This window comes from Patagioenas fasciata, chromosome 1, assembly GCF_037038585.1.
Source record: "Patagioenas fasciata isolate bPatFas1 chromosome 1, bPatFas1.hap1, whole genome shotgun sequence".
Classification (NCBI taxonomy): Eukaryota; Metazoa; Chordata; class Aves; order Columbiformes; family Columbidae; genus Patagioenas; species Patagioenas fasciata.
In genome coordinates, this window is record NC_092520.1 from 134,726,098 (window position 1) to 134,748,886 (window position 22,789).

General features: G+C 38.4%; 1 protein-coding gene across 16 annotated transcripts in view; it reads right to left on the minus strand.

Annotated features, from left to right (window-relative positions):
- EPS8 (EGFR pathway substrate 8, signaling adaptor) overlaps positions 1–22,789 on the minus strand; it is a 143,927-nt gene that overhangs the window by 41,180 nt on the left and 79,958 nt on the right. For all 16 annotated transcript variants that reach the window (XM_071815501.1, XM_071815471.1, XM_065853228.2 and 13 more), the window contains 5 exons: positions 19,513–19,603; positions 18,349–18,422; positions 4,034–4,101; positions 1,975–2,136; positions 1,620–1,769 (listed from right to left, as the gene is read on the minus strand). In XM_071815501.1, coding sequence (XP_071671602.1) covers positions 1,620–1,769; positions 1,975–2,136; positions 4,034–4,101; positions 18,349–18,422; positions 19,513–19,574 — 516 coding nt within the window. In that variant the 5' untranslated portion in view covers positions 19,575–19,603. The remainder of the gene's footprint in view (positions 1–1,619; positions 1,770–1,974; positions 2,137–4,033; positions 4,102–18,348; positions 18,423–19,512; positions 19,604–22,789) is intronic.

Consider the following 22,789-nt stretch of genomic DNA (forward strand, 5'->3'; position numbering starts at 1 on the left):
TGGGAGTGGGCATTTTTGTCACCGTTCCAGTCTCAAGCATTATCAAAAGTGGAGTATGTCATCTAGATATCAAATTTGTCTGAACAGCTGTAATGATCTCAAGTCAACCATTATTGCATAAGCTATTTTTCCCCCCCATGTATATAATTTCTGTTTTTCTCAAGCATGAGAGGGGAAAAACATACTATAAACCAAACAAACTGCGATGGATAGTAGCAGCATAAAGGACCAGGAAAGTAACATTAGTGATACAGTTTTCTTTAAGAAATAACAATAGCCTCCAATTTCTCTTTGATGTAAGAGAAAATGAATTTTTCAGAACATTTCCTAATCTGTACGTTCCCACCTCTTCATAGCTGCAGTCTGCCTCCACCCATGGCTCACAAGTGAAATTTTGATGCATGTCTAAGGCATTATTTTAATAGATCTTGCGTTAAATAGGTCATGGCTTCTCCTAGGATTTAGAATGCTCTGTTACATGTCTTCAGCTGACAAATTAATTCCCTACACAGGCTGTCAAAGCCTAAATCTGTCAGTGTCTGGCTCACTCTACAAGGTCCATGTCTTTCTTGGCCCACTCATGGTGGAGAGGTATGTAACTTCTGCTTAAATCAGAAGACTTTGTTTAATTTAGGATCTAAGGAGACTAAGGGACTTCTCAGGCTATAATGAATTGCACTCCAGAATGTGGATATAGAATAAATTAAGGTTAAATAATTAATAGAAAAAACTTAAACCCAGAAGAATTCAATTAATCATATTCTTGATATTTATTATTTAACAATGTTTTGTTTAAAAACTCTCGCTATACCAATTTCAAAACAGTTGTACAGTGTGATTAGCAATCTGTTAAGGCAATGATATGAACTACTATAAAGGAACTTAAAAATTCTCATCAAATTATCAATTGGAACGTAAACAAGTACCAATTATAGGTACTAACGTACACAAATTAAAATTCTAAACCTGAAAATAGAGAAGTATTACAGAATACATTAAAATATTATTTATGCTTGAAGGACATGTTTTAGTCAGAGATTAAACTTTTTCCTTGTTTTGACCCTCCTGTAAGTACTATTTTCCTTTTCATTATCTCCCCAGCAGAGAAGAGATGCAGAGAGCTGGGAATGTAGGGAAGGTTTTATTGCTTAGTGACAAGAAGAGCAGAAAAAGGGGAGACTAGTTAATACTCAGATGAGTTCTTTGCAGATTGCAAGATAAATTTAAGATAACTAAAACTATTCTACACTACTTTCTTCAGAAGTGTGAACGTAAAGCATATACATATTGCAGAACTTTATTCATTTGCAAACCTAAATGAACAGCTGCAGAGCCCAAGAATCAATATTTATAGTAACACAGTAATATCTGCACATGCACTAAAGATTCAGCTTACCTACAGGACTACTCTCTTGCAAGACATACTACGCTTCATTTACTAACATACTGTAAGTACTGTTGATATACTAAATCCATTAAACAAAAAGCATATTTGTAAGAATAAAATAACAGAATTCTTTTCTATGAATCAGCTCATTTGATTTTATCCACTATATTGAGCAATTCATAACATTTCCCCTATTCAAATAAGTCATAGCAGATATCCATTACTACCTTACCTTAATCTCATCACATTGGAAAAGATGCAAATCAGGCTTGGTTTGGGTTGGTTCTTTACATATTAACGCAAGAACTGAATTGTAATTGCATGCATTCATCACGGCTTGGCAATGCTGAATTGTGCTTAAAGGAAAATTCTCCAGTTCATTCTGCCAGAAGAAGGAAAACAAAACAAAACAAACACAAACCACCACCTTACTATACAGTGTTCTGATCTCAAAAAAGCTGCAGGAGTTAAAAAGGTAAAGTGATAATAAGCTAATTAAAACACTGAATCTCACATACCTCATTTTTCTTCATGTTTCCTTTTTCCTCTCTCTCTCTGAAAATGAGACTGCCACTCTCAAATCTTACCTTTGATTCCAAGTCCACCAAACTGACAGCTTTGTCATCCACTTGAAGGATCATATCTTGAGTCCACACTTTGCCTTTGGCATCCAGCAATTTCAGCTTCCTTATTCCATCATCTACTGTAATCATTGCCTCTTTGCGGTCCAGAACAAAGGTGGTCAAGTGCTAGTAAATGCAATGTACATTTAAAAAACAAAGTAATTTTCCCTACTGCTAGGCAGTATCAGTATTCAAATTGCCAGGAAAGAGCAATACAAATTATTCATGAATAAAAGTGCCTTTGTATATGACAGATCCCACCAATAAGCCGTAAGAGAGGTTGTTTAGTCAATAATGTCATTTTAAGTCAACAGATTTTTGTAACTCATGTCATCCTCTGTCATTTCCTCACTAATATAAGTCATTAGACTTGAAGGCATATTCTGACATCTTTGAGGTATCACAGCTAGAATTAAATCCTGAGTATTTAATTAGCTTTCTTGAGGAGTGAAAACCTGTCTCTCTTGGCAAGCTAAATCCAGGAAGCGTCAGCAGAGGCTTCCCAGAAACACCCTGCCAACATACCTCCACCACCACCCTGACCTGGAGTGTCCTCATCTCTTCCAGAACTGTCAGCATGCTGATGGCAACAACAATGGGCTTGTGTCTAACTGGGATACCTTATGGTCAGGCTAGTTGCTTCTTTTAAGGCGATCACAGTAGAAAGGTAGTACACTACGTACTTTTGCTCACCATCAACTTGGAATATTCTTCAGATTCAATTAATGGTCTAGAAATTAAATACTACCTCACATACATCACCTTGACTAGCTTCCCTGTCATTATGGTTTTGACAATTTCTCCTTCAACATGTCACGCCAGGCAACACATAAAATTATTTCATTTTAGCCAGGCATAAATCCAGCTTCACATTCTTAATGAAGACCTGGTTAGACTCATTCAAGCTGAACCAATTTTAATATATTTCTGCACACCTACCTTCTAAATAACTTAAAAAAAAAAAAAAAAGAAAAGAAAAAAAGATTAAGTGTTCTTAAGTGTTTTTTCTTCTATTGCAGGATAACAACATTTAAGTTATGACAGAAGACAAGAGAGTAGATACAAGCTGCATATAATCGAAGTATTTAAAAGAAGTGAAACAAACTCTCTACTGACTGCTAACACAGGAATGTTTAGACTCCAAATATACAAAAAAAAGCATTCATTTGCAATCTGAAAATAGAAGTACTTGAAGTTAAGACTCTTCTGCCTATGATCTCACAATTTACAGCTAATTAAAAACCCAGTAAAAAGGAGCTGAGAATCTGTGGTATTTCCAAGACTTGGCTTAACCCATGGTAGTGGTCTGATGGCAACGGGACAAAGTTTGTGCCAAAGTAAGATTACAGAATGAGGCATTGCATCAAAAAGTGCTTAACACCTTACCTACAGGCATCCAGGTTACTTTGACAAATATTTTAAATATATCTACTCCTGGATAAAATATGACAGCAGCACAGAGTAATTCTGCAAAGCAGCTTATGACAGGAACTAACATACTTTGTACTTCACACTGGGGAGGAATCTGTGCAGGCAGAATATATTTCTTTAACTACTACATAGTAGACTAACTGGGGTTTGTAGGAGTTAATGCTCAGCTCTTTCTGAACGTTCTGTCACCTCTGCAGATTATAATTGATCTAAGTATTCATTTAAAATATTGTCCAGTGTGCTTCACCAAGAGGACCAGGTTTTTTTGCTCTGCCTCATCCTTGCAACAAGCCAGGTTCAGATACAGGGCAGCATAACATGTTGAATTGATAGCCCATTGACAAGTCCTGTCCCTTTGCCAAATTACACACAACATTGATTACACTCTTCTACACCAAAATTTCAGCTCATTATGGCAAAGCTATAGAATTTGAGACATTTCAGTATAATCTATTCTGAAGTGACCTCAGGCTGGCAGGATATTTTGGAAGATGTATATGCCTTTAAGCATATGTATCTTCAAAAGTCATGTAGGCAAAAAATAATTGTATGTAACTGAAAGCTATAATTGGTATATCATTCCTCATCTTACCTCTACGTGATATTGCGAAGTTTCAGATATGCTGCTGGCACTGTCTCGTGCATAATTCTTTCTTTGTTCTAGAGATGGGAGGAAAATAAAGAATAATTATTCATTCATCACTCTGTTTCGAGTACTTCTCAGGAACACTTAAAACTAGCTGTATATACGAAAGCAGAAGATGCACTGCTGATAATTTCAGTATTTCAACAGAAAAAACTTTCACCCCCACATAGTCCAGCACAAGGATCATACTTACGTCAATGATGTTAAGAGAGAGCTGGTGGGTGCAAACAAAAGACAGTTATCTCATCACAGTGAGTCAGGACACTGGAGGGGAGTCGTGTTCTGACTGAAAATGTTTCATTGGGAAGCCTGATTATTACAATCACTGGCTTGCTACTTTGGTAACAATAGGCTAAGCAGGATCAGGTTTACTGAATTTGTATGAACACATTTGAAAGCATAAATATTTTCTGATATACACATTAAATCTGCAAAACAACAAAGCCACACACAAACCTGATTTGTCTCATCCTTTATTTCTTCCTAAAGTATTCAATGTGATGACTTACTAATGCAGAAATATGCACGGAAAGGAGTTAAAAAAACAACCAAACACACAAAACAAAAACGCAAAACCAAAACCAACAAACAAGCCACCAAACACACACCTGAAAGATATCTAAAGAGCTGAACAAAGCACAGTGCTGCAAAATCAGAAATGTTGTTTGCTTTTTACTCCATACAATAGATTAATATCAAAACAAGAGAGGAGGGAAGGGAAAATGCAAGATGAAGACACAACACACAATCACATCACAAAATAAAGAATTCAGATGAATACTGAAGAAAACTTTTCAACTTTGGTTGGAAAGACTTGAATGCAGCATCTGAAGTGTTTTTCTGTTTTCTGTTCATTTGTTTTTGCCATAACCACTTAAAGTGCCTGATCTGGAAAACCAGGAGCTTTGCCTAAGGAAAGAAGTGCCTAGGAGACTTGGCCAAGAGATGTCCAGGGAAATTCTACAAGAAGGAAATTATTTTCTGTCCATTACATTAAATAAATAGATTTCTGATCTTGAAATAAAATAGGCAGTTTCAAAGAATCATAGAATCATTCCTCAAGATGATTGAGTGCAACCATAACCTAACTCTAGCACTAAACCATGTCCCTAAGAACCTGATTTTGTTCAGAAGGGAAGTACCTGATCTGCATGCAAAATCCATCAATTTTTGCACACTCTGAGTATTTGAGGGGAAAATAAAAGTGTGTGATTCTGTTGACAGGAAAGATTAGTTATTTTTTGCGAAATAAAAAAATGTTGACTACTACCAAGCAAATGAGCTGCGTCATAGAGAAATCTGCAGTGAGGACACCATAAAACAACACTGTAAAAGGCTCTTCTGTGACTAGGGTTCCTTCAGACAGGATTTTTGGGTGCTGACAGATAAAGAGAGTGCCCTCATTTTCAGGTGTCACCTCTAGAAGTATTTGTCACCTTTTATAGTCACAGCCATCTATCTCCCCAGATCTCAGTGACTTTCATGAAAGAAAATAAAATTTCTGAAATCTGTCACTGGCTTGTAGCCCCCCTCCCATGATGACAAACCCTGCTCATGCAACAGAGCCATCCTGCTACTGTACAGCAGCTACTTAGTTTTGCAAGAGAAGTGTGCAGTGCAATCAGCCAAACTGAAGAACCCCATGGATCATCAGAATTTTTAACTGTGTGAATATTTTAAAACAGATGTCTTAACTTAATTATCCATTCTTCTGAAATCCCAGGGCAGAGGATTTCCATTGATTCCAACTGTAGCTACTATTGCTGCTTTTGCACCATGTTAAAAGGGGATTTTTTGGTTGATCTCATTTTTAATCACAATAGATACACACACATGCACATCCAACAAAACATTCAGTAAAGCAGTACTCTCTGATTTGCTACCTTTCTTTTTTTGTTTGGATGATGATCTGAAGAAGTAAAGTCCATCTGTTCCTAACAAAACAAGGGAATTGAAAAGCAGTATCTAGTTTAATTCCATAGAATTATTCGCATATCCAAGGGGATCAGTTAACAGTCTTCTGTTATGGACTGTAAATGATAGTTAAATGCTGTCCGGTAGGAAAGAATATATGTTTGAAAAAGAAGTAACTTATTTCAATTAACAATGCACAATTAACAATAGTCATATTTCACTGGGTTTTTTTTTTAGGTGAATAGAAGTACTATTTTTAACAATATCAAATTAAATCAGGATAAGAAATTTTATATTCACTGTAAGGTTTATAAATCCCACAAACAAGAGCTGTTTTAAACAGACAAAAAAATCTTGGTATATGTTAAGGTTCTAGAGGAATTAAAAAGCAGATAGTAACTTTTGCAAGAGAGTCCTTGCTCTGCTTCACAGAAATTTTATCCTGTGTTAAGACAGGATATCCAAAGCCAATGATAGCACTGATTAACACATCCTCTTCCACAGAGCAGCACAACACTCACAATAGACAAGAGGGCAAGGTTTTCAACACACTATGTCATGGTGAGAACAATAGTGTTTATATAAGAGATAGATAGAGCTTTCTGAACTATAAGAAAAACTGTGGTTGCCTACACTTGAGAGTCAAGTAATGCCCCTCAAGTTCCACATTATTAATTACAACAGGACAGTAATAAGAACTTCAACAGAATTTCCAATTAGCAAAAGTCAATCCATGTCTGTGTTAATAAACAAGAAGTATGGTCACCACAACAACTGACAGTACATACTGAGTTCAGCAACAATTTCTATTTACTATTTACTTTTTTAATGCAGGTAGAATGATCATTAGAACATGGTAGAGATCCAAGACATCATTTAGAATAGAAAAGCATAGAATCACAGAATCACAGGATGTTAGGGACCACAAAAGATCATCTAGTCCAATCCCTCCACTGGAGCAGGAACACCTGGATAAGGTTACACAGGAATGTGTCCAGGCGGGTTTTGAATGTCTCCAGAGCAGGAGACTCCACAACCTCCCTGGGCAGCCTGTTCCAGTGTTTTGTCACCCTCACTGAGAAGAAGTTTCTTCTCAAATTTAAGTGGAACCTCTTGTGTTCCAGTTTGTACTACTGCCCCTTGTCTTATCATTGGTTGTCACCGAGAAGAGCCTGGCTCCATCCTTGTGACACTCACCCTTTACATATTTATAAACATTAATAAGGTCACCCCTCAGTCTCCTCCAAGCTCAAGAGATCTAGCTCGCTCAGCCTTTCGTCGTAAGGGAGATGCTCCACTCCCTTAATCATCTTCATGGCTCTGCGCTGGACTCTCTCCAGCAGTTTCCCGTCCTTCTTGAACTGAGGAGCCCGGAACTGGACACTATTCCAGATGCGGTCTCACCAGGGCAGAGTAGAGGGGAAGGAGAATCTCTCTCGACCTACTAACCACAACCCTTCTCATACACCCCAGGATGCCATTTGCCTTCTTGGCCACACAGGCACAGTGCTGGCTCATGGTCACCTTGCTGTCCACCAGGACCCCCAGGTCCCTTTCCCCTACACTGCTCTCTAATAGGTCGTTCCCCAACTTATACTGGTACCTGGGGCTGTTCCTGCCCAGATGCAAGACTGTACATTTGCCCTTGTTACATCCACCATCTCATGGTCGCTGCAGCCAACGCAGCCCTCAACCTTTACTGCTTCAACCAGACCCTCCTTGTTAGTGAGAATGAGATCCAGCAGCGCTCCTCTTCTAGTTGGTTCATCCACCACTTGCATCAGGAAGTTATCGTCAATGCACTGGAGGAACCTCCTGGACTCTGGATTGCTGGCTGAGTAGTCCTTCCAGCAAACATCAGTTGGAAGGGATCTACAGCCACCCGGTATTCCAATTGCCTGACCACTTCAGCACTGACCAAAAGTAAAAGCATGTTACTAAGAGTGTTGTCCAGATGCCTCCTAAACACTGACAGGCATGGGGCATCAACCACTGGTTTTTTTGTTATCCTATAGGGCCCTCTGCCAAATCCACCATGTAACGTATGTCACTTATGCAGACTTGGAGACTCCCTTTTCCAGGAGTACAACAAAGTGTCGCAATCTAAACTCTACAGTAATTAATACAAATTAAAACTGGGGAGACTTCCAGGTCTTGTTGCAGTTATAGACCAAACAAACAAACAAAAAAGAGTGTACCCCACAGGCTCTTAATTACTGCTCAGTGTTGCAACTTTTAATGTGGTTTTTTATGAGCTAAGAAGTAGCCTACAGCAGCTGTGAATGTTGTCAACACTGCTACAGAGGAGCTGGAGGTAGATACTATAGGTACCTGCTACATTCTGAAATTACTCACCCTTCAAAATACATCTTCTAGTAAGTACCCTACCATCAGGCAAAATTATTCCATTGCTTCTGGAAGGCTTTTTCCTCAACTTTTGTTTTTCAACCCTCTCACAATTCAGTAGTTAGAAAGTGGGTCCCCTTTCCCATACAGGGTCATCCCAGCTGTTATAATAACTCAAGCTCCCCGAGTATGGGTTTTCTTGGCTGCCTGGCATAAATTGCATGGAAGGAAGAATAAAATTCCCACCATCGTAATATGAACATAGCACAAAGGGAAAAAGGAAAAAAAAGGATAAAGAAAAAAAAAAGGAAAAAAGACTAACATCTAGAACACATCCCCTTTCCCATGGTCTTTGCCAGTAGTTCAAAACTAAATCTCAGCCTCTGCATTCTCCTAGTGCCTGGCTCATGTCCCACATTCTACCTACAAACCTCCACAAGTTCTCACCTTACCCTCAGGAAGGAGGACACAAGCTCTTTTGCATCCCCTGCTGATCTACTCCATTGCCATGAACTTCCATAACATTGATATAAGACTGCAAACCTGTTCTGCATCCTTCTCTACCCAGACAACATACAAGTTTGCTGCTTCTTCCCACACTTCCACATTTCCACTTACAAGCCAGATATATCTCAGCACATGACTCTCACATTCTCTCGGTCATAAACACCTCCTTACATTCCTTCTTTTCCAACACAGTTGCCCATTGCCATTCTTCTGGAAATGTAGCTTCCATCTCCTCAACTCTCCCATGTGTCAAAGTGGCTGATTATTATTCAATATCAAACTGACTGCTTTTACAGAAACCTTAAAAATGCCTCTTGACTTACTACATGATCTTCAAATGCAATCATTCATACACTACTATTGAAAACAAGTAACAGAATTTGCTGACTTGCTGAACATACTGGGTCTGCCTGGGACAGAGTTAATTTTCTTCACAGCAGCCTGTATGGTGCTGTGTTTTGGATTTGTGACCAAAAAAATGTTGATAACATAGGTATGTTTTAGCTATTGCTGAATAGCATCAAGACCTTCCCCATTTCTCAGTGAGCAGGCTGGGGGTACACAACACATAGGGAGGAGACACAGGTGGGAGAGCCAACCCACAATGACCAAAGGGATACTGTATAATACTGTATAATGTCATGCCCAGCAATAAAACTGGTGGGTAGGCTTTCTGAAGTGGCCCTTGCTCAGAGACTGTCTGGGCATTAGTCTGTGGGTGGTGGTGAGTGGTGGTGGTGAGTGACTGCCTTTCGTTACTCAGGCTTTTTTTCGGGTGTTTTTCCACCCTCCTCTCTCCTTCATTTTTTAAGCTGACTTTATCTTGATCCATTGGGTTTATTTCTTGCTTTTGCTCTTCCAATTCTCTCCCGTATCTTGCTGCAGAGAGGAGACAGGGGGAATAAGCCAGCAACTGGGCAGATCCTTAGTTGCTGGTTGGGGTCAACTCTTGACACGGAAAAAAAAAATAATGTTTTGTATGCTTCATTTCACTCCTAATCCACTCAATCAACCTCAGGCTCTCACAGGTCCCTTCATGCATGAAGAGAATTACTGAAGCTAAAGTGCATTTCTGCAACAGAGACTTCCAGATAGGATGCATAAAGCTATCAAAAGGATGAAGAAAACTATCATTTTTTTCTGGTTACTTACTGCAGTTTTTACATCCAACATGTAAGATACAGTGCAGCCTTAATATGGCAGATAATTAGAACTCTGCCAATATGCTGCACACAATTCACCTAAACCATTTTCTCTCTGATAAAGGAAAAAAATAATTTACAAAAATGGATCACGGCAGAAGACACGAGTTAAATTCTTAATCACAATCTATAGCAAACACAACCCAGAGGAATTTGAGCAAAATAATATATCTCACAAGGCAAGGGCAATGAGCTTAAAAGCAGCACACCATTTCACTCATAGGTTGTGACCCTAAGATCTACTAGCTACTAAACCTTTCAAAGGAGTACAAACTCCACCCAGATAAAGCCAAGAATGCACTAGACAGTACACAACACAGATAAACAGGAGGTGAGATTGCCATCACTTATTCTCTTCCTTGCCATACCTATGCTAAGAACTCTGCTGTTCTCCCCAGTTATTTCTGTGAAGGACCATTTCATATTTAGGAAAGGTAACTATTCCACAGTTTCAGACAAGAACACCCATGTGGCCCAAGGTCCCTTGAGGTAGAGTCATGAACAGCACCTGGTATAGCTAAATTTAGAGTCCTCTAACACCCATTTTCCAACTGGAGGAGGGTGCAGCTGTATGGCAAACTAGACAGCTGCTGAATAAACTCTACTGTGGTTTGGCTCTGTGCCATTGTCCAGAAGACCACAGAGAGAAATGTATCGCAGCAGGAGAAATCTAAGTCTTTATCTAGGTGGGGAAAGTTCTTAACAAATGCAAAAGATCTCAATCTGGGTGTTAAGAGATGACCTGAAGCACAGGTGGTGCTCATCAGGGTTATGATACCTTTATGGATAACAAATTTTTAGTTCCTAAAAGTCTAAAAGAGAAATGAAGAATACAAACACCTAGACTTCCACTGCTATCTTACAAATAATTGCATAGGCCAGACGTAATGTTATCAGTACTATGGTTATGAAAGTGCAATGAAGGACAATGGTGGATCCCACCTTCCCCTTCCATAGCCAAACTGGAGTTCGTGCGTACAAAGAGACAAAATCTCTGAGCTCTGATGGCAATCCATATGGAGATGGATTAAGAGTCTCCCTCACAAGCTGTCCTAAGAATCCTGGAGGGACAGTATTATTGCCATACAACATCAAGTAGAAAAGCCCAACACTTAGTTTACTACTGTATATTTCTGGTTTGCATTGGACTCATTGCTGACACCCCTTTAAGAATGTATTGCAGCAGCTGGAAAACCTCCCCTTGAGACTGAGAGTGAAGTGCAGGAGATGTGACCTACGCATCCAGGTAAAAAACTCAAAACTTGAGTTCAAAATGAATCTCATTAAGAGAGGAGCAAACACTATCACTTTCAGAGATTTGTGCCATAAGTTTTTCCCTGATGGTTACATGGAACTAGTTACCAGAGAAAGTGTATTGTTGAGAAGTCAAGTGTCAGATTAATTCATTCAAGTATCAGCTAACTCAAGCATGTTACACAGATGACTTCTTTTAATGGACTTGTTAACCTAGTTTGTGATCTGCTTGTGTTTTCCTTAAACGTACTACACTGTAGTTCTTGCTATGAATGAGGGATTTGAGCAATGCAAAAAATACACATGTAATTTCACTGCTAGCACCTAATCACAGCCACAAGAGTATAAACACAATGAATAAAACACCTAGTCTTTTCTGATGCAGTGTGAAGCCAATTTTAGTAACATCTTTCAATTCTGTATCGTATAACAATCTAACAATTTGCAGCAAACCACTAGCTCACTGCTCCTGGGGAATGGGGCTGCTCCACATTGTGTCACTCACTGGCAAATCCCCAGCACAGCGTTGCCTGTTGACACCGACTGACGCTGCACGTCTCCCTGTCAAGCAGAGCTGCAGGAGACAGATGGAAAAGCTAATGCTAGAACAACAGACGACAGTATGAGCCAAAACCCATTTCAGATGGAAAAATAAGAAATTAAATCGTGAAATAAAACCCATAAGAATGTGCAAAGAGCATCTTCCCTCCCAGCTCAGTGAGAGATTTATCGTGCACACAGAAAACAGTTCATTTCAGGAAGGAAATGAGTGGGGAAAAAAAAGGGATTATTTGACACAGGAAAAAAATGCAGTTGCAAGAAGTTTTTGCTATCAGATAACCACATCAGAGATAGCAATGGCTCCAGTCTAGGTTTTAACTGACCTGTCTGCAACACCAAAACAATCTCTAGCGTCCTTTCCCACTGGCACTGTAGTCAACCTTCTGCCTGGTGACCAAAGGACTGAACAATCATGAATGACCTTAGCACCAGCATTCAACAGATAGATTTAATTTCATGACATACATGTGTATATGTATGCACATACATATCTACACATTAATATTGATATTAATTAATAATTTTTAGTCTTTAATGTGCTTGAAAGGAATTGAGTTCAAGATCAAGTGGTCCCTTAGGAGCCTAAGCATCATCTTCACTTGTTGAAATTAAAAACACCCTCATGGCCGAGTGTAAGCACTTTAAGCATGCACACTACATAGTGGGCCAAAACTCCCCAGGGTGTAGCCTCGCTGAACTCATTGTATTAGCCATGTCAAGGGGAAATATGTTCTTGTATAGATTTCCAGCCTCAAGATATTTGGATTTGCTTAAGGTTAGCATCTGAGCTTTTATATAACTATTCAGACTGAACCTCAGGAAATTTCAAGGTTTGCAACCAACTCTGAAACTAAGAGCAAAAGAAATTAATAACTCTTTCCTGATTCCCAGTAAAGGTTGTCTGATTGCATGGAAGAGGGACTAACAGCTTTTCCAATCTTAAAAATGGTCATATTAGTGACAAATGAAGGAGTTCTAATCACCGTTGAAACAATTCTTTGATTAAGTCAGACAGAAGAATCATTTAAGATATAGGAGACAATCAACCATGTTCAGATTTGAAGAGAGCATCTAACTGACACAGCACAAAACAAAAGCATTCAAATAATTTTATTTATGAAATATCTCTTACTTATAAAAATGCACATTCATATGAAAACACAGCATAATAATAATAATTGATATGTAGGCCAAGATGGGTAGGAATTAATATCTTTATAATATAGATGGTGAGTTAATTAAGATAGAGAAGAGGGATATGATCTACTTAAGGTCATACAGAAAGCCAGTGAAAATAGTAGGAAGAAGCACCAGATGTCCTGTTTCTGAAATCTCTGCTATAACCATTAGATCAGTAATTCCCAGTCTGGCAGCCCGTAAGGTCTTCTGATGTGTTTCATGCCAGTATGTATTAAAAAGCTAAAAGCTAAAACCAAAGTCAACATCAAAATGTTGTCCACAATGTTGCTTGCTGTTTGGCTGATAAATTAAGCCAATTAGAGGCCACGGATGGCATTGCTTTCTTTATATCTTATGCATAGAGTCAGGTTTTGTCTAGTCTTTAAGTCTGCCTTTGTTGACTTGCTAAAGTAAAACAAAAGGCATAAACCACTGCCAAGCAATGATGCAGCAAAGGGAGATAAGTGAGTGGCTGCACTGCAGGGCTGAGGGTGGCAGAAGCCACTAGCTCCCATTATACCACGTACCACAGCAGCCACCCCAATGGGTCTGGCAGTGGAGGTTCATGACTCTAACCCAGACAGCACTTGTATGTGACAAGCAAGTTACTCACAGAGATTGCCAAATAAATACGGGCCAAACAGAAGCTATATTGAAGCAAATGTAATTGACTGCTGCACACTCGAAATAGTATTTCATGCCAATTTACATTTTTAAGCCTGATTCTTCACATGTATTGCAGTACCGCTGCATTGACATATTTAAACATACATTACACACTTTTCCTTACAACCTTATTTTCTGACTTGATTGTTACAGTCACCACAGAAATATTAATCAAAATTCATTGCAAGAAGACACAGTTAAAGAGATGTCAAAGTGCTTTTCTATGGAGCTACTCGTTCTCAGTATGTGAAATGAAGTATCATATCACATCATAGTAACTTTGTTTTGTAGATTGCCATGTCTCCCAGAAATCATGGATAATGAAAGTTTAATGTTCTTTCAGACACATGAGTGCACATTTCTTTAATTTTTTGCTACTGAAAATAAATGTGAATTATAAATTTTGAGAGCAGGGTAGAGTAACAAGGCACTGGACTGTGAACTGGCTGAAGGGAAGAAGCCAGAGAGTCATGGTCAATGGGGTAGAGTCCAGTTGGAGGCCTGTATCTAGTGGAGTGCCTCCAGGGTCAGTACTGGGGCCTGTATTATTCAATATATTCATCAATGATTTGGATGAGGGAATAGAGTGTACTATCAGCAAGTTTGCTGATGACACCAAGCTGGGAGGAGTGGCTGATACCCCGGAAGGCTGTGCTGCCATCCAGTGAGACCTGGACAGGCTGGAGAATGGGGCAGGGAAAAATTCAATGAAATATAACAAGGGAAAGTGTAGAGTCTTGCATCTGGGTAGGAACAATCCCAGGTTGCAGTATAAGTTGGGGAATGACCTATTAGAGAGCAGTGTAGGGGAAAGGGACCTGGGGGTCCTGGTGGACAGCAGGATGACCATGAGCCAGCACTGTGCCCTTGAGGCCAGGAAGGCCAATGGCATCCTGGGGTGTATTAGAAGGGGGGTGGTTAGTAGGTTGAGAGAGGTTCTCCTTCCCCTCTACTCCGCTCTGGTGAGACCACACCTGGAATATTGTGTCCAATTCTGGGCCCCTCAGTTCAAGAAGGACAGGGAACTGCTGGAGAGAGTCCAGTGCAGTCCAGTCCAGCGCAACAAAGATGATGAAGGGAGTGGAGCATCTCCCATATGAGGAAAGGCTGATGGAGCTGGGGCTCTTTAGTTTGGAGAAGAGGAGACTGAGGGGTGACCTTATTAATGTTTATAAATATGTAAAGGGTGAGTATCACAAGGATGGAGCCAGGCTCTTCTCAGTGACAACCAATGACAGGACAAGGGGCAATGGGTACAAACTGGAACACAAGAGGTTCCACTTAAATTTGAAAAGAAACTTCTTCTCAGAGAGGGTGACAGAGCACTGGAACATGCTGCTCAGGGAGGTTGTGGAGTCTCCTACTCTGGAGGCATTCAAGACCTGCCTGGAAGTCTTCCTGTGTAACCTCATCTAGGTGTTCCTGCTCCGGCAGGGCGATTGGACTAGATGATCTTTCGAGATCCCTTCCAATCCCTAACATTCTGTGATTCTGTGATACCCATGGATAAGTGCTTTAGTCCAAATGATATTCAAAAGCCTTCAAAGAAAAGAAAGTTTGTGAACGAAGTTTGCTGCTGACATCGAATCATCACATTTTATCAAAACAAAAAAGATGGTGCATTTTACTTTTATACTTAAATAATATTTTTCCAATATCCTATATGCAAATTCATTAAATACATTAGTTTTATGTATTTACATAAATAAAATATCTACATTTAATATATATACACATAATATAAAATATAAAAAGAAAGCTAACACGCCTCCAATCTGCTTTATAGCCTTCAGTATCATTATTCCCAAATAAAATGCTCAAGTTAGCTATTAATTATAAGCCACCAATTATAAATAAAGTATTTTATAATAAGCATTTTTAACCCATTTTAACAATTCCAGTATCACTCAAGTCGTTCCCATGTCAATTGAGAGAGCATGCTCAAAAATCCCCAACATCACAAAGGAAGACACGACACACATGGGATGCAGCAGAATGGTAACCTGGTTGCTAAAATTTAAGTATATATAAATGCTCTGAATTTAAGAAAGGTTTTAGGTGTTTTCCTCATTTTCTCCAGTTCATACATTTGTTAGTACTGACCGCCTAGTTCTTTATGCATACAAAACAAAGCAGAAGCAGCAAAATGTGAAAACTCCTCTCTAAAAGCTGTGCCAATATATATCTTTACATGGAGCTCCAAGATAATTGAGTCTTCCACTTCACTCAGTTCCTGGCAACTGCAACTACAGTTTTGTGATATATCTACCAGCAATGGAAGTGAACCAAGAGCAACAATTCATTTTACAGGAGCCATCACACAGCAGTTTATAGGATAAGTATTTTCAATTAGTACCTGAAGTCAATTGAGTATTTTAGAAGTAAAAGGCATTATATACCATCATATAACTCAAATTTACTCACTTGTCCCTGTCTTCTACTGACAAATGACTACCTGTGCTGGTTTGACTGAAAGTGAGTTTATTTTCTTCCTGCAGTTTAGAAACTTTTTTTTTTTTCTTTTAGCTAGCACAGCCTTTGTTTAGATTTAGTTTAAGAACAAGAAGATAGTACCCCAGGACAGAATAATGTTTGTCTTCAAGTAACTTTCCAGTGTCTTTGAGTTGGAACAAAGAGAATGTAAGAGCTTACTGTTATTCTTAGCTGTTGTCTGAGACCCAAAGTCTTTCTGAGCTCTGCCCACAGGTGTGGGACAGCTGGGAAGGGGGACATGGATGGGACAGAGCTTGACTGACATCCAGACTGATCAATAAGGATATTTCAACCTATTAGTGTCATGGTTCCTATTTAAAGAGAGTTGGGTTTTCCAGCTAGAGAGACGGAAACCCATTCTGGGTTTGCTCCATTTCAGTTGAGTACCATTTGGGAGTTCTTTTAGTTTGTTTTTCTGCCACCCTGCAGTGGCCTCTGGGCCTTTCTGCCTTTTTCTGTCTTACCCTGCAACCAACTGTTCTGGACCAGGGTGTTCTCTCGCTTTTCCTGGGACTGGCTGCTCAGTGTAGACAGAGTTCGTGAGAAACTGCACTGAGTATCTTTTATTTTATATTCTATTTTCCATTTTATATATTAGTATTATTTTGTTATTTTATTCAACTGTGTTTGCCTAACCCACAAGTTTCTCCCTTCCCTTTCTATTCTCTCCCCTATTTGGGGGTGAGAGGGTGTGAACAAGCAGCTATTGTGGTTATGATTGCTAGCTTGGATAAACCACGACACTATTCCATCACACATTTGATATGAAAAAGCTCAGAGAGGTATTATTTTAAAAGTCCACAAAGATTAAAGGACACAGTGAAGACACTGCTACTGCCACGCTGTTCAAAACATGTAGTCTTGAAAAATTATTAGGATGATATACAAAATGAAAAATAAAAGTGCAGCACTCTCATAATGGCTCATAAAGAAATAATCTTAGAGTTTTTAGCAATGTCTATTATTGTTTGTGTTACCACCTCCTTCTGTCAACATGTGCAATCAGTTTGTCAAATGAACCCATACAGGATGCAGAAAGCACTATTAAAATCCCTCACTTCAGAGATTTGCTCAGTTGCACTTCCTGCCTTTAATATTATGTCAAGTGACTGACTTGTATTCCATACCACTACAAAAGATAAATTTAAATTTAGAATGATTCACATGGAACATGATTTCTAAATTGCCACTGTTTCAAATGGTTTCTACTTCCATCTTCATTTATTTTTCTAGAAGTAGACCTTCACACTACTCTAGCACAATGTCTTCAGCCACCAAACCACATTAGCTTTTTCACCTCACTGCTAGCCACTTTCATTCTCTCTGTCTCCTGTGTTGTATTGACTTTCAAAAGAGTATTTAACAATAGGCACAGATGTGCACAGCAGAGCATCTCACAGCCTCATTGCTGCTTGTATTTCCATTACCAGCACAGTTATCAGCAGGATGTATTCACAGTGGAGGTGGACGACCAGGAAACGGTGCAATTTGGCTGGCAAGGAACATGACTACATTCTGTCTCCACAGTGATTTGGCCACAGGCTAGGGATTAGCATATATTGCTGAGCCAAAGAGCATCTGTAGTTGCTACGTACAACAATGTTTATGCATTTATAACTAACATCACATTTGACAGTTGCAAAGCCTGTTGAAAATAGCAGGACAAACAGGGCTCCAAACTTGCTACATCAAATCTAACCTCCCTGGAATCCATGTGTTAAGAATACTTTAAATTCATTTTCTGCTAGCAAGGGAGAAAGTTGAGGAGGCAGGGGGCAACACAGGTCATGAATGAAACCTACAGCACAGCTAGACCCCTGAATGCCTTCTAGCTGGTACAAGCCTTAGCTATAGGATCACTCATAGTTTTGCAATAAAAGCTTTATACATTGCTGCCTTAAAAATTAGCAGGTTGGAGTTATCTGCTTAGTAAACTGTAAAAAGCCATTTTCTAGCTAGCCTAGTTAGTTTTAGCCAGAATAAAATCACTCTGTTCTTCAACTATGTTGACAGACACACCCACGTGTATGTACATACAGTTTCAGGTTTATATGCAAAGAATGTTTCCACCATGACATCTCAATGAATATTTAAACAGCAATTTAAACAGAAATGTTTAAAGACCTTATGCCACCTTACCATAAAGAGCTTTTGCACTTGTTCTTGAATTCTGCTCCCTCTCTGCCTGAGTAAACGTTGGGGAACCATAGCCACTGGAAGAAAATATTGCTGGTTAACTTCTGTATAGATGCATTTGCCACACAGAAACAGGCACTGAAAAAAGACCTCTCTTTATGTAGGACTTCACACACCTACACCATTCCTAACACAGGTAGTGATACCAGATACTTGTTCTGCACCATGAATACAATTAAGCATGTTTCACTTAGGCTGGAAGCCCTTATGAGCTCTTTTTTGTTGCATTAATACAACATCACACACAACGGGAATGTTGCATACACATAGATACTACCATTATGTAAATAATCAAAATCACTTAATAATAAAACCCACAACAACTACGCCAAAGACTTGGTAGGATTTGGTTTGTTTTTTCTTTTTTTCCCTACATTCACAAGTGTTAATTGTTTTTAATTATTTTAACTATTTTAAATAAAAGACTTAAAAAGGACTGTCATTGCCTACAACAAACGAAAAGGCAGTCCAGCTTCCTTCAAGTGTAACAATAAGAATGAGTCATACAATCTCACTTTAAAGGGACAAGAATATGAGGAGCAGATGACAGTACGGTGCACTGCTCCATACAGGAATGCTTGTTCTTTGGCACCAGATTAGGTAAATTCTTATTAGTGTTGTGAACGAGCCTAGCACCATGCTTCTGATACAGGGAACATCCTCTTATCTCAGGCAGAGTAACGCTTTCAGGCAACAGTTGCTCAATTTTGTTTACTGGGAAATTATATTTTCTCACAGATGTGAAGGGCAGTCTCATCTTTTATGCATAAAAATGCAATCACTCAGAGCTAACCTTAGCCTCTCACGGATACAAAGACCCCTCCAAGTAAGGAATATGTATGTTATGGCTACAACAATTTATTCTTCTGTTTCAGATTATTCTACTCAGCACCACAGCTTTACCCTTACATTAATACAAAAATGAGTCATATGATATCTCTCAGTTTGGTTACATGGTTTGGAAACTGTACATACTTTTACAGAAACTGCCTTTGTATTATTCCATTGGGATCTAATAATTATAGCTCTACCTGAAATAAAAGCGTAAAGAAGAAAATACAACACTATTTTTTGTCCATAAAACGAAAATCAAAGGCAAAACCTTACTTCATTTGAGGAAAATAACTTCCATATCCACCGGGAGGGGTATTTGATATATGTCCGTTCATTCTTATCGTCACTTACTGAGGTATACGATCTGGGAAAAGAAACAACAGCATATAAATTGAAGACTCTTAAAAGATTAAGGTTTTATACAGATGTAATACAAACCTAATAAGAAAATTATGGCTGAAATGGGAAAAGAATTGCATCAACAAGCTCAATTGTTATTATTTGCATTGTGGTGATGCCTTAAAGACCCTTGACAGAACTTCTCCCAATTGCAATTTAACAGTTATTGCTTCAGATAATCTATAATTGAGTGAATACAACCATTATTATTGATACAATGGCTTTTAGGAACAGATTTAGAAATAAAAGGCTGATGAAACAACGAACATCTACTGCAGAAGTGAATGAGATCTTCCAACCAGCAACTTTCATAGTCAAGCATTCTTGATTTTAACCCTCAGTTCATTTTTTTCAAATGTAACTTTTGAAATGAACTTTTGCTACATATTCTATGAAGCTTATCAGCTGAATTGTTAGAAAGATGCATTATCAAAATAAACCATAATTGTCAGCACAAAAGGAATCTTGGTTAGCTATTTTGGGACTAAGATTTGTTGGGTTTTGTTGTTTTGTTTTGTTTTTGTTTAAAGCAGAATTTAACTTTCTGGAAGTTTGGCATGCTAAGTGACACCTCTCCTGTAACAGCAATACTGAAAATGCTATGATGAAATAGTTAAAAGAATGCCTTCTCCCTTTCATAATGTGCCCATTGAAGTGAAAGTTGACTCTGGAAAGTGACTCATAAGCCTGTAAACAATTAATAAATCTCTATTCAAATTTACAATGGACAAATATTATTTCATTTATACATATTTGAATAATACATATTTGAATATTTCTCTACATCACAGTCATTAAATAGAAATACTTCAACTCTGAAAGAAGTACATCAAATAAAATTTCTACCTTACAAAAGCTCCAGCTCCAAAGTAAGCACAACCTGCTTCGTTGTATGAAAGCCACCTTACAACCAGCTTATCTTCTGAATTGCTAAGTAAACTTAGTGACTCAGTTTAACCATTCTCTCCTTGTTTTACCAAAAAGCAGCAGCTGATTGACCTACATGCTGTATTTTGTATCCATATATGTTTTGATACTTCCCTCTTTCATGCAAAAAATAATATCACAATTGAATTTATTCTCAGCTCTCAAGTCTTCTGTCATTTCAAGAAATATACAAGCTGGTTTTGGTCTTCTGTACTGAGAACAGAGCAGTTTTTTTATACCTTTCTGAGGAACACCTGACATCTCCTACCTGAGATATGGTTAGCAAAGCTACCTAGAACCAACCTGTATTAATTACATGCTAAACGTAGTCATGTGAAGGTGTGGTATTGCCTTTAGTGAGCACATCCTTGGTAATTTGGTTTAGAATATATGTATTTTTTTTTCTTTTAAATCTTTGATTGCACCTTTCAAAGAGTCTTTACTGACATACCCATATTTTACTTCCATTTCTCCTGCGCATCCCCATGAATATATCACGTATCTAACTTGCTAGGCTGTTTGGCTGCCTTAAGCCATTTTTTATTGAATGCAGTACTTAGAAGGTGTCTCCAATAAATTACTATCCATGCCAAGTGCTGCTCAATTCATTAGCAATTACAATCCTTGGGAAGCATCCTGAAATTGTCCCATGACTTGAAAGAATAAAAATACTCGTGTTCTCAGCAGAACTTGCCAGGTCGGTGTGCACTCCTTCTTCCGTTTCAGCGACTCTGCGGACCAGAGCGACTCAGAGTGCTCTTCTCCAGCTCATGCTGCCATTAAGCTCTTCAACACTTCCTATCAGCTATTAATTCTTATCATCTGCCTCCGTTGCTCAATTTTGCTACTCTATTTAACAGTTCACCCTATCATTAGCTTCCTAAGAGTGACTGGATTAAAAAACCCACAAATTATGTCCAATGCTTTTCATCATCCCAGATTTTATCTACTTTCCATGCACACATTAAGATAACACTTCTTTAATAATTCTATTTCCCATACCTTTATAACATTTGTGACTTTTTTCATAACCCCACTTATAACAAATTCCAAAATTATCTCCTTTAAAGTGAGATCTGGAAAAATCTCAAAGCCATTTCACTCCTCTGACATCTTAATCTGACAAATACTGGATTTGTTATTTGTAGTCCATTTAATTTTATAAAAGTGGTGAAACAAATATTTTAAGTAGAAGGAACGCAATATATTAGAACTCAGAGCTTCAGTCATTGAAGTTAGCATAACACAACAAGTTTTAAAGCAGCAATGAAGATGAAGAGCAAATTTTCACATTAGGGGAAGAAAACATGTCTGACTAAATACTTGCCTACTGTAAGGCATAACACCACCTATAAAAAGCTTTACAATTAAGTGAAAGTGAAAATCTGAGGTAAGAAATTTTGTCTGTCTTTCAAAGAAAAAGCAATCAGTTTGTTCTGCCAAGTAAGCACAAAAGTTTTAGTGAATTTTAGTTGACATGCAAACAAAACACCACTTGCTGTTCGGTAGCTGAGTAAAGCCAACAATATTTCCTGTCCCTCATGCAATTTTCCACTGTTAAAATAATCAAATGCTTTTGAAATGCTAAGACTACTACTTTGACATCACATGTTTCTATTGCTTGCTTTAAGAAAGCTCCTAAATATGAATGCAAACCAACCCTTTATAGTCATTACATATAATTAGTCCAAACACTTATAGCGGCATCAAAAAGTTACTCATAATCCTCCAAAATTACTAGGCAATTTCATTTCTTTCAACATAAATGTTTCTGGAAAAAGAAAAAAAAAAAAAAAAGAACACACGACAACATTTTAGGAAAACACTTTCATTTTTTTATTAAGTGCATGATGGAGAGAAACGAAAAAACATAAAAGGATAACAGAATGTGCAGTGCTTTGCTTATTATTCACTTGTACAGCTTTCCCTGCTGTATTTCTCATTTCAAATGCCCTTTCATCTCTTCCAAGCAGTTCCATAGCAAAAGTCAACCCGTGCACACTGCAAAGCCATCGTCATTGTGGAGTCTATTAATAAACGCCACTTCCTCTTTAATCTTCCCGTTCACCTCAGCCCCGCAGTTCACAGCAAAATACGCCAGTGTCCTAGACTTTAAGATAAACATCCTTCAAAATTAACTGTATGATCCCTCTTTATGTAGACCTGAAGTATCAACAGTTTACTCAAGAATTTACCCAAGAATGGTCATGTCTTTCTCAGGATC